We start from the raw sequence: 12,938 nt of genomic DNA, 5'->3' as shown, positions 1-12,938 counted from the left end.
GTTTACAAGCAAGATTCTACCTCTACAATACACTGAAACTGGTCCCAAAAGATTACTAACTGGTAAATCAAACTGACACCCTTTCGTCCATCAGAAAAAAAAAAACCCAAACAAAAACTGTGATTTTATTCTTGTTTTTAGAATTAAAAGTACCTCTAATCATCAAATAGATGCTCACTGTCAAAATCTTGAAAAGTACAGAAAGTAGAAACATACATACACTCCTTAAACCATAATCTTGGAAGTTATTCACAATTTTGGCACACTGCTTTCCTGAAATTTGGGGGCACCCTGGTGGCTCAGATGGTAAAGAATCTGCCTGAAATGCAGGAGACATAGGTTCAATCCCTTGGTTGGGAAGATCCCCTGGAGAAGGGAATGGCAACCCACTCCAGTATTCTTGCCAAGAGAACCCCATAGACAGAGGAGGCTGGCAGGCTACAGACTATTTGGTTACCAAGAGTTGGATGCAACTGAGCAACTAACTCTTTATTACACAGTGAGATTTAAACTTAACTTGTAACAGTACTTTACAGTACTGACTGCTTCCGTTTCTCCATTAACTCTGTTCTTAGGCACCCCATCATCCTGACTCTATTCTAGTGAGCCTGTTTCTCTGTTTCCTTCAGGTGTCAGCCTTCATCGGGCCAGTGTGTCAGTCTTTCTGCTCCCTGTCCATGGCTTTACTCGTGTATCCTGAGGTCTACAGAACTTGTATCTCCTATTCTGAAATTTTCTCCAACCTCTAGATGCATAAATCCAGTAACTTAACATGAATTGAGTAACCTACTCTTGGATGTCCTACAGGCACCTCACAGCAACTCTTCTGCAAAATGAACTCATTGTCTTCCATGCCAAACTTGCTCTTCCAGCTGTATTCTCTCTGGATTACGGCATCATAGTTTACCCAGTAACTCAGGCCAGAAACCTCAGAATTTTTTAAATAGTGTCCTGTCTCTTTCCGAGTCCCACTCCTCACATCAATTTCTGTTGATTGTACTTCTCATGTATCTCTTGAGTCTGTTCAGTCTTCTTCATCCCCACTATCATTACCTTATTTCCTCATCATATCTAACCTATAGTACGGTAGCTACATACAGGTTGTTATTGTACCTCAACTAACCCATGGTTAACAGTTTACAAGTACAGAATTCTCCACTTAGATGTTTGTTAAACTTATGTCTCAAATTGAATTCATCATCTTCCTTTTCACAGTAGCCTTTTCCTATTCCATCCCATTAGCAGTATCTTAAATACACCCATTTTACCATCTCCAGTCTCCTCCTGACACTACAATCAGAAAGATAATCTAAGGGGCCAATCTGATCATGTCATTTCCTTGCTCAAAATCTTTATTCAGCATCTTCACACTGACTCCAGGATGAAGCCTAATGGGCCCTTTGTGACCTAACCCTTGGTTACTTCCACCCAGGTCCAGCCTACTATGCTACAGTTACTCAATTATTTTAAGTTTCCAGAATATAATACCTCTGCATCTTTGCAGACTGTTCCTTCCACCTGGAAGGCCCCCTTTCCCTAAGTCCTACTACTCTTATCGTATTTCAGCTCAGAAGCTACTCTCTGTGTAAGGATTTTCCTGGCTGATCTCCCATTTATTCAAATTAGGTGCCCAGACTCTGTACTTCCAGAGCATTTTAGGCTCTTCTCTATCTTAGCTCCGAATCCTTGTACTCTAATTATTGTCAGTCTACCTATCTTCACTATATCCCTCAATAGTCTGTAAGCTCCCTGGGCAGGAACCATACCTTAGGCACTGCTGCAATCCCTGAAGTTAGGGCTTTACATGCTCTATCTTGTTTAATCATCACGGCAATCCCGTACAGTGGCTACATCATTCCTATTTTATAAAATAAGTAAACTGAAGCAAAGAGAGTTTAAGAAACTTGTCTCAAGTCATTCAAATGTATCAGAATCAGGATTTAAAATCAGGAAATTTGATGCTAGAACCAGTCCATCACTAAATCTATCACTTCTAAATCTCATTGGAGAGACTGGTGCTGAAGCTGAAGCTCTAATACTTTGGCCACCTGATGCGAAGAGCCGGCTCATTGGAAAAGATCCTGATGGTGGCAAAGATTAAGGGCAGGAGGAGAAGGGGATGACAGAGGACGAGATGGTTGGATGGCATCGCTGACTCAATGGACGTGTTTGAGCAAGCTTTGGGAGATGGTGAAGGACAGGGAAGCCTGGCGTGCTGCAGTCCATGGGATCACAAAGAGTTGGACACGACTGAGAGACTAAACTAAATTTCATCTCCACACGATTGGGTGGTGACCTATTTAAAATACAGAACTAGATTTCTTCTTTGCCGTCACCTCTGTGGTTCCTATGCCTGCCTGCAAATCATATCCTTCTGTCTGCCTTTCTGGCCTGGTCTCCAGTCCCTCCCCAGGACTCACTTGATACTGTACTGCAAACTCAGCAGATTCCACATTGCCTCATGGTTCTCTTAGTGTTGGTCCTGCTACCAAAATGCCCTTTCGCACCTTTCTAGAAAAATCTCGTTTCTCCTTTGGACTTTGCTCCATGAAACCTTTCCTGATTACTTTCTTTTGGGGTGTGCCATGTGGCTTGTGAGACCTTAATTTCCTAACCAGGGACTGAACAGGCCAGGTAGTAGAAGCGTTTCCTGATCACTCTCTTCGCCATCCCATTGCAGGCACTGGAGTTCTGCCTCCACTCTCAGAAGCTGTGTGATTTGGCTAAGTTACTGATTTAGTTTTCTCACTTCTATAATGGCAGTACTAGCTACTTCGTAGAACTGTTGTGAGGATTAAATGAGATGATGTAAATTAAGGACTTAGCAATGGGCTAGATGTAACTACTATTAAATACTTGTCCCTATTCCTCTATGTCGCTAAACTTCTACTGCTGCAAGCTTAACACTGCAGCATGATTTCCTCAGGCGTAGTTTCCACACCAGAGTGGAATCTCCTTGCAAGTTGTTTGTTTAGTCTCTAAGTGGTGTCTGACTTTTTTGCAACCCCATGGACTGTGGCCTGCCAGGGTCCTCTGTCCATAGGATTTCCCAGGCAAGAATACTGGAGTGGGTTTCCATTTCCTACTCCAGGGGGCATATTACAGGCACTTATCAACTAATAATTGAACTAGATTATTTAATACTACCCATCTTTTAAAGCCCAGTTCAATTTCCATTTCTTCTACTATTTACCTCATGATTCCAGCCCTTTCCCTTCTCCGAATTCCTTTACCACTATCCTGCATTATATGTAGAAGTGCTATCTCAGTGAGGCTTCAAGTTCTTCCAGGGCAGACACCATCTCTTACACTGCTTATTTGCCCAATAACTGCTGCTGCTGCTGCTAAGTCACTTCAGTCGTGTCCAACTCTGTGCAACCCCATAGACCGTAGCCCACCAGGTTCGCCCGTCCCTGGGATTCTCCAGGCAAGAACACTGGAATGGGTTGCCATTTCCTTCTCCAATGCATGAAAGTGAAAAGTGAAAGTGAAGTCACTCAGTCGTGTCTGACTCTTAGTGACCCCATGGACTGCAGCCTACCAGGCTCCTCCGTCCATGGGATTTTCCAGGCAAGAGTACTGGAGTGGGGTGCCATTGCCTTCTCCTAGTATTTCCAACTGTAGAGAGTCAAAAACTGCTAGTATTTCCCAATTACTTGTGAATTAAAATATCACTGCCCAAGCATGGGGGGCCTTATCTTTTTAAGTAAGTCACCCACCTCTAAGGAAATTCAGCCAACAACTCATCTCCTGACTCTCCTCTTAGTTCACAGGAATTCTGCTTAGAACTACAGTAATCTGGACACCTTCTGGTGGCCCAATGGTTAAGACTCTGTGCTTCCACCACAGGGGGCATGGGCTTGATCCTTGGTCAGGAAATTAAGATCCCATATGCTTTGTCGGATCTTATTACACTAATTTGCTTTTATTTGCATGCCATTGTCATACCTTAGCTTCCAAGGGAAGAGATCTTTCCTTTCCTTGTTGACCTCCTTCAAGGTCCAGTAGAGGGCACTATGCACATAAGGGCTGCTAGTGTGGGTGTGGCTGGCAGACCAACAGTAGGTATCTTGAATGGCAATTCTCCCAGCTATTTTCCTTTTGCCTGTGTTTTCCATGCTCAGGCCACATCAGCTTAAAATAAATGTGGCTGGACAATAATAATGATGACTTCATCCCTGCCACCCTGCATATCAGATGGCTCTACTGAGAGACTTGTCAACACAATTATCACTCAACCATGCTGGAGGAGTGGCAGAACCCTTGAATCCACTCTTTGGAATAAAGATAAAACACTAAGCTAAAACAATGAGCAAGAACAGCTTTTTGAAGCACTGCAGAATCGGGCTTCCTGACTGCCTAGCCCTGTTGTATGAGAGTAAAGGAAAAGGAAAGGCAGGTTTTAAACTGGAACAGAAACAGCAATGACCATTTCTGGGTACCCCAGGATTCCTAAGGCTACAGCTTAAACCTAAGGACCAGGAAAGCCAAGAGCAATAGAAAAAGCATGTAAAAGCCTAAAAGTTAAGAGATGTTAACTCAAGGTCTTCAGTAAACTAGCACTGCCACCTTATAAATAACTTATTTCTATGTCAACGTCCCTTCTCTTTATATTAAATGGAACTTAACTAGATGCTTTTGCATTTGGAGCCTTGTTGACCTTATTGCCCAGCTGTTGTCACTTGGCAAACATAAAAGTAGGGACAATGTGCTCAAAAAGAAGTCATGGGACTGGTTTAAGGGGAATAAGACTCAAGAAACCCCATCATAATAAATACTCCTAGCTTTACATACATACATACATCTCCTAGCTTTAAGATGTAAGTTTATACTACTGAAGTGTATAAACTTTTTCATGTATTCTCTTCCAGTTAGATAAGAAACGCCATTAAAGGTGGGGCATGCGTTTCTTTAATGTATCTCCAAACCACCTAGCTCAGTGTCTAGCATGCTGTTCAGAAAGGCTGATGGTTAGGAGGCATTGCAGTCCCCTGACTAAATTAGGAGAGAGCAAGTCAGCTTCCTGAGAAGCTGAAAACTTATTTGGAAAGTTTCTGATTAAGAAGAGAGAATGAATCACACGCTGAGAACAACATTCCTTCTCTAGTTTAGAAGTACTCCACCCTCTCAATGTGATAGAAATGTCTCTAGAATATCTCGTCTTCCTTGATGCATGCTCATTTGAGAAGATAACTATGGTAAAATCTCCTACTCATAAAATCTCCTTTATGCCTAAAATCTCCTTGGGCAAATGGGCAAGTTTCCATCTTCACACATAGTAGATTGGTGTGAGTGTGACAGAAGAAAAGTGTGAGTCTGTTTCTCCTTTGGCAACACTTCTTTTGTATATTACACTCACAGGTAGCTTTAAACCCGTTTCAGTGGCAGGATTCCAACGATGGTTAGCACATCATGAGGAAAGAAGTGACTCTGCCTCCTGCTGGCCACTAGCAGAAAGGTAGATCACTAGCGGTTACAATTCAGAGACACAGGAGCTTGAGAAGAAAAGGAAGACTGAAAGGGAAAACAGAGTGGCTTCCTTTCATGCTTAGCCTGCAGTGATCTTCAGGTGTCAATAAACCCTTCAGATCAAACACCGCAAACCCCTCATTTTGTGAGTCAGAACCTGAGGAAGATTCATCTTTGCATTAGCTATAGAAGTCCTGGTCTATATGCCAACGTCCCTGCACCCTCCCCCTAAATGATGGAAACGGAGAACCCAGACACATCCCACCTGAAGGGCCCCTGTTCCTTAGAGGCTCAGCACCCCACACCAGCTTCTCCTGAATGGTATCTTCAGTCTTCTTTTCTTCCCTTTTGCCAAACCCCAATAAAACACACCAACTGCTGCAGAGAATTTCTGGGCTGGTTTTTTTTTCCCGTGGATCTTCTTCTTTGTTTTTTATTTCAAATACTGAAAAAGTCCCCTGGGCTCTGCGGTGCTCCCCACACTCATCCCCTTTCTCCCACACTCACTGCCCTTCTTCCCACAGCAAATCTACTTCAAAGACAGCATTTTTTTCCCCACCCAAACAATTAACATTCAGTTCTTAGCTTGTTCTGCAGAACCAGAGGAGTCATCCGCATCTTTCATGTTTAGACAGTTTATCTGACATCAAGTCCCAGTCATATCCAAGCTAGCAAGGCACTCTTCTACACAGCTCAATTAGAACCCCTCACCTTTAGTCCATTTCACTCCCCCCAACCCACCCCCACCCCACACCAGCCACAAGGCCAAGAAGGAGGATAGTTAGGAATGTTTTTGTGATCAACTCTAAGTCCTAATTCATAACCCCTCACATCTCCCACTCCACCCTCTCAACCCCCCCACCCCACCCCACCCCCAGGATTTCACTGAGATGTCTCCCAACAATTACTTGGAAAAAAAAGAAAAAACAAAAAAGAGTCAAGGTCTTGGTGCTCGGCCCAAGGGGCTCCATGCGCTGGGACACCGACGGGCAGGGGCTTCTGCCTCTCCAGCCCGCACCCGAGCCACCTCCTGACCCCTGGCTGCAAAAGCAGGGAGGGGCAGGAGCCAGCACAGGACCCAGGGGGCAGCGTCTCAGGATCTGGCGGAGCCCCGGGCAGCATCATTCGACTTGGCCACTGCGGACGAACACAGAAGAAGAGAAAGAAAACACTGTCAAGTAGTAAGGGAAAAAACCCTAAGTTCCACCCCAGTCTCTACCCCATCATTCTCCCACACTTATCAATCACTGGGGATACACGGCACATCTCTTAATCCTATCCAGAGAGTTGTCTTTTTTTTTTAAAGAAGAGGAAAATTTCAGTCTTCGCCTAGTTACAAAACTGTTCTCTGTCTTTTTGGAGATACCCAAGAAAACAAAGATCAAAATAACGAGGTTTTCAGAGCAGGCTCAGTTTCAGGGGCATGGCCAGAGCCACTTGTCACAGGGGAGATGGACGGACTGGGGTTGGGGGGCACAGAGTGATGAGGCGGCAGCTGCATGGAGGCCAGGGCCAGACAACAAACGTGTTTTGAATGGACTTAATATTCTAGGTTTAATCAAACCAAACTGAATTTCAAAATGACCCTTTTTTGCCATGGAAGGTATGCACTTCATGCTGTGGAAGCAGGTGGCATCTTTGTTTCCATGACCGGGTGGAAAGATAGACCAATAGTCTTTCTGATTTCCCTATTTCTTCTATTCCTTCCTGAAACTGAGACTCACTGTGACTTCAGTCTTGAGGATTCACACTGACTGATAGAGAGAGCAGCTCAGACAGAAAAGAGTACAAAATTCGAAAAGATCGGAGATGAAGAAAACGTACAAAATTATATATATATTTATATATATAATAACATGACATATCTATGTACAACATGTCTGGGACGGTTGAGGAAACTATACAAGGATATTCGGCATTTTCCCCTTCCCACATGGACTTTAGACTAAGAAAGACAGCATGAGGAAATGAAGCAAGAAACACAAAAATTATATACAATTACAAGTGACAGTCAAGGAGTTGCCCTAGGGGCCAGGGCATCACGGCATCCTGCTCTCTCCTTCCTTCCTCACCAACTTTTTCCTATCCAATCTGAATGACGGCCTGAAAAGTGAACAGCTGGTCAGGAAAGACGTGTAGACACACCCCAAGGCCCCACGTGTGCATCAGCAAGTTCATCAGTTGTTCTCATTGGGCCAGATGTGTGGCATATCAGAAGTGGTGGGCTGAGAGGTCAAGAGAGGACTAAAGACAGACTCTTCCTCTCTTGAACTGCCAGCTCTCACTTGGCCCTCTCTGTCCTAACTAGCAGACTGCATTCAGTGTGGTTCAGGCCAAGCTAGTGATAATCAGATAGGCGATGCTGGCCACTCGCAGCCCCTCTTTCCTCCACCTGGTTCATGATCAGCGTTGCTACCTCTCAGAGCAAAGGAGCTGAGCTCCAGGAAGGCAGAGGTTTCTCAGTACTCCTTCTATTTCTCCCTAACTGCCTTCCCCAGCTTTCTCCAAGGTGAATCATCTCCTGAGAACCTGCTGCTCCAGCCCCACAGCAGCACGAAGCCCCGGAGCGACCTTTCTTCCCTTTTCTTCCTGTCTCCCTAACAATACACCTGGGCAGCTGACAACATCTGAAATGTGGGACTCCACACGTGCATGACTGAGCATGTTTCTTCAGGCCCACAGCCTGGCTCCCAGAGCAGCCTTTTAGCAGCCAAGGCCCAGATGTTAGGAAAGAAGCGAGAGCAGAGGCAAGAGCGTTCGTGGCTTGCTTCTTAGAATTTTTTTTCTTGACCCTCAAGACCATGACACTTATGAGGTCCTCTTGCCTGCATTTATAATCCCTAAATCTCAACTTCTCTCCTCACGTGGTCTTCAATGAGTTCTCCTCTGTAGCCTCCCCTGTGGTCCTTCCTCACTTTTGGTTTCACAGTGAATAGCACGGAGTTCTTCAGGATGTTCGAATCAGAATCAATCTGATCTACATTTGGGTCTATATTACAGATGGAGAAGTAGAAATCCAGAGAGGTGAAGTGACTCAACCACGGCTACAGGTCAGTTCTGTCTAGAAGTGAATGGAAACAGAACCCAGATATCCTGACTGCTAACCCAGTGTTCTTTCCACTATCCCATGATACCTTCAAAAAGCAACATGCTGGAAGAGAGAGAGAAGGTGCCCATTTTACATGAATAATATTCGCCAGGGCAAATTGTAAAAGATACTGAACAAAGAAGGTTAGGTGGGCATTATAGTTTTAGGCAAGCACATCAGTTTTTCTTTTTGAGGGTTTGCTAAACCTGCCATAATGAAAACATGAAAGCAATAGCAGCCCAAAGGACAAAACACTTAAAGCACAGAAAACAGATCTTGTTCAATCTATCTTTCCCAATCATATCAGGTTAGCCTCGGGATGTTAAACCTGTCATATTATTCCCAAGGCTTAGCCTCACCTATTTTGGAACACATTCTCTTCCAAAAGGAGAAATGACATCTCCCCAGTTTCTCACACAAATGAAAAAGAAAGTCTGCAGCATTATCCAATCCTAGGCTCCTATTTCTGAGCCCCTACTTGGGCCACATGAGAGTGTGGAAATCTCAATTTAACCAAAGCAGTGAACTCAGAGCCTCTCTTTAGCCCATGTTACAGTCTCAGCAGCCCCCAGAAGCAGCATAGTCATTTCTGGCGAGCAAGCTGAGAAGAGACAGCTAGGTGCCTATGTCCCTGCCTATGATATAGAAAAGTCCAGTGGGTGAGAAGGGGGGCAGAGGGGACCCAGGTTACCCCGCAAGCTTGCTGGTGACGAGCGAGGACTTTCTCTGGGGCAGATCCTGGGGGGTGGGGATGTGGTCACCGGTCACCAGGTTCTTGTCTGGTCCTGCACTGGGCAGCTGCTTATTCTTCATCTTGGCTTTGGCCATGTTGTAGTCTCCTGAGTCAAAGTACTTTTGCTAAGAGACAAGAGGGAGGTTTAGGTGAGTGAGGAGCTCTGGTCTTCCTCAAAAGTAAGGAGACTCAGGTCTACCATAAACCCTATAAACCTGCATCCATACTCAGATTTTTCAAGTCTTTTTTGATTAGCCTCATGCATACACAGCTTAGTATTAATTATATTTATGCTTTCTCCACAATGTCTTCTGACTTTTTCACATTTGTAAGCAGTTTCCCAGCTAAGGTGTATATTTTTGGAGTTAAGAGATAGCTCCTATAGCCTTTTATAGCTCCATGAGTCCACGATGCTTCAACCATATTGCTGACTTTAATCCCAAAGGTTTATATAGGACCTATTAGCCTCCAATGGGCTTGGTGCTGGGGAAACAGTAATGAATAAGATATATAAAGGGTCAACCTGGGGCTATCAGTAGATGATCAACCTCAAGCTAACAACCTCAAAACAAGAAACTGTTCTCTCAGACTATGAATAGAAACTGGGCTTGTTTCTGAGGATAATGTACTTTCCTCCTACTCCAACCACTCCCACACATGTTCCATGGCTGGGAGAGCCTGCCTACGCCTGTCTTGCTTACAGCAAGGTAAGCTGCAAATCAGCATCACTTCATCATCTGTGACTAAGACTCAGTAACTGGGATTCTCCACAGAGATCTGTTTCCCTCTCCATTTCATCTGCATAGAGAAATACACTGCAGGTTAACGACTGACAACCCCTCAGTCAGCTTTAGGTACCTCTGAGGACTGAGGAACCCGAAGAGGAGCTAGAAGGCTATGAAGGTAAGACTCTCCCTTGGGAGAAGGACCACTCTGGACTTTTCCAGTGAGTCTCTTCAGGCAGCATAGTTAATGGCTGGTGCTAACTTCAAGGGTCTGAAGAAATCATTTGAAGTTGAGGAAATCTGTAGGACAGATTTCTGGGCCTTTCTTCGGAAATGATGCACCTCAAAATTTAGCTCTAATCCTACATCTGCAGTCCTAAAACTCCCACCATCCAAACAGGCAAACATCTGGAGGCTGTCAGCATTCCAGACTCTGACATCCTTCCCTCACTCTTCCAAGGCCATTCCTACATGCCCCTCCATTAAGCTTTAGTATCCTGAGGGAAATCAGAAAATAACTGATACCCTTTCAGGAATTTACAGTATTTGCCTTGGGTTTGTGTTTTTTTTTAACAAGTTTCTAATTTTTCTTTACTACTGCCCAACAACAAAACCTTCATATCAGTGTTCAGCAGAACTTCCACAGATCTCATCCCTAAGGCCCCTTTGGTTCCAAAGTAAGAGGGTAAGAGATTGTGCTCCATACCCCTTTCTGGAGTCTCTTCATGAGGAAGTCGGAGCCTCCAGGCTTTTGTCCCAGGCTTGGATATTTGGCTTTTAGCTTTGCCTCCTCAGCTTTCTCAGGGAGAACACCTTCTTTCTCTTGGGTGTCCTAGAGGAAACAAATGGGGCCAGTAAAATTAAACAGTGAGAAGCAATGCTTCCAATATCTGCTAACTTTTACACTATTATCTTTTCCTGGAGATCTACCCATTTGTAAACATGCTATTCACACTCTTAAATAAAGCCAGACCTTTGTTCAAATCCCTGAAGCTCAAGATGACTGTATTGTGAGAAAAAAATATAAGCTGTTTGTCACACTACACCCAGGGAACCACCCCAGTGACCTGTGAGTACTGAGTTAAAGGTAATACCGAAGAACAATACTTTAATCAAAGAGCATGCAGTCGCTCACTTAGAACAGAAGCTAGGAAAGACAGAACAGAGCTAGCAGGGATTCTGGTGATGCAAGATTAGTAGCGAGATCTCCAGCTGTCTGTGAAATACAGTACAGGTCAAATGGGAAATCGAAAGGGATAACTGCTGAGATGTTCCCTCCTAAGCTAGGCTTTTGATAAATCTCTCTATGGAGGCTAGCTCTGTGGCCTTCTCCAGAAAGCACCTTAGCAATGGTCAGTACTGGAAAGCAATAATGGACAGCATTGTTTCCATAAACATTGTAGTAGGAAGGTGACAAGTAAACAGAAATTAATCTCAGGAAAATTAAGATATAGTGGGTTCACTAGTACTTTCCCACCACCTCTGTCAAAAAATCAACACCTTCCCTAGTGATGGAGGTTTGGGAAACATGCCAAGAGCCCAATTAACTTGCAGGGTCTCTTACTGTTGTTGTTACTCTCTGCCTCCCTTTTTTGTGGGCCCTGTCCCCCTTTTCTTTGACCTTTTAAAAAAGGACATGAAGTCAATTTGTGGTTCTTTTTAGTGGAATTGCATTCCTTTGCCTTGAAAACCTGGCCCATATATAACCCAGGGGTATTTCATGAACCCGAGTCCAGTACTAAATGTTATAAATCAAATACAAAACACCCAAAGAAGTTGCCGTGTTTTCATCACAGAATTGCGGGTGAAATAAGTCCCCACTATCTTAGAAGTCGGGGGGAAATATGGTGGCGTCTTTCTTTTCACGACTCTCTAGGGGTCTTTCCTAGGTTAACCTCCATTATTCTGTTTGAAACTCTAGCCCTCTTCAATTTTGTAAGGTCTTCCTTGAAGGTGGGCAACAGACCATCTCCAGCGATCAAAATGTCTCTTTGAGAAAGTTGCAGTCTTAAATTAGCCATGATAATTACTCTTCTCCCTTCCCCCGGTGCTGATCCCTTTTTAAACGTCTATATCTTGACCTGTATCTTTAGGATACAGAATGCAGGACCCAGCCTGGCTGTTGGTTCATTTTACCCCTACTAACCTATAACATACATCTCATCCGGAGACCACCAACCCCCTTTCATTCACCCACTCTTTTCAAACACCCGCCCCACGCTCAGATTCGGCCAATTACAGCACAGCTTCAATAGGCCTAGCAGTAGGTCTACTGACCAATCAGGAAGGGTACTATACTGATTGACAATCCAGCCAACTAACCAGAGCCAAAGCAGCAGGCCCTGTTGAAACTCACCCTGCATGACGCAAGACGTGGCCAACCCCTGCAGAGCCCGAGACCATGGCGACCAATCCGCACTGGAGGGAGACCGCCTCCCGCCCCATCACAATCGCCCCCAACTCGCCCACCGCACCCCCTCCATTTCACCTGCTTCTCCTCGCCGGTCTCTTCCGTAGGGTTCTCCTCTTCTTGTTTCTGGGACATGCTGGGACCGGGACTGTGGAGTGTGGGGGACCCGGGAAGTCAGCCGGAGAAGGGAAGGGGGAGGGGAAACGGGACAACCAGCACTGCTTCTTCAGCTCCTGTCACTAGGATTGCTCAGTCAAAATGGCGGCCCTTGGCTGTGACGTTGCGACCGCCCCTTCCTATGGGAGCCAGTGGGAGCTGTGGATAGGGCAATGACGTAACGATCTACCAATAGTTGCTGGCTAAATGTGGGTTCTATGGAGGCGACGGGCAAGCTGGAACGCCGATCTGGGAAGAGAGTGACTCACAAGGACCAATTGGAAGCACGTGGGGGAGGTTAAGGGGTGGTGCTGGTAGCTTTGGCATTTTTGCTCCTTTCGTGGGGGTCAGACTTTC

At 44.9% G+C, this 12,938-nt stretch overlaps 1 protein-coding gene across 1 annotated transcript; it reads right to left on the bottom strand.

Annotated features, from left to right (window-relative positions):
* Positions 1 to 6,357: 6,357 nt before the first annotated feature.
* On the bottom strand, positions 6,358 to 12,694 carry ENSA (endosulfine alpha). The gene is made up of 4 exons (XM_068963380.1): positions 12,504 to 12,694; positions 10,722 to 10,847; positions 9,249 to 9,415; positions 6,358 to 6,606 (listed from the first exon to the last, which is right to left on the bottom strand). The coding sequence occupies exons 1-4, from the start codon at positions 12,558 to 12,560 to the stop codon at positions 6,591 to 6,593; spliced, it is 366 nt and encodes a 121-aa protein (XP_068819481.1). The 5' UTR covers positions 12,561 to 12,694; the 3' UTR covers positions 6,358 to 6,590.
* Positions 12,695 to 12,938: the final 244 nt, after the last annotated feature.

Source organism: Capricornis sumatraensis, chromosome 2 (genome assembly GCF_032405125.1).
Source record: "Capricornis sumatraensis isolate serow.1 chromosome 2, serow.2, whole genome shotgun sequence".
Taxonomy (NCBI): Eukaryota; Metazoa; Chordata; class Mammalia; order Artiodactyla; family Bovidae; genus Capricornis; species Capricornis sumatraensis.
Note: the sequence above shows the minus strand (reverse complement) of the source record. Positions and strands in the feature narration are given on the sequence as shown.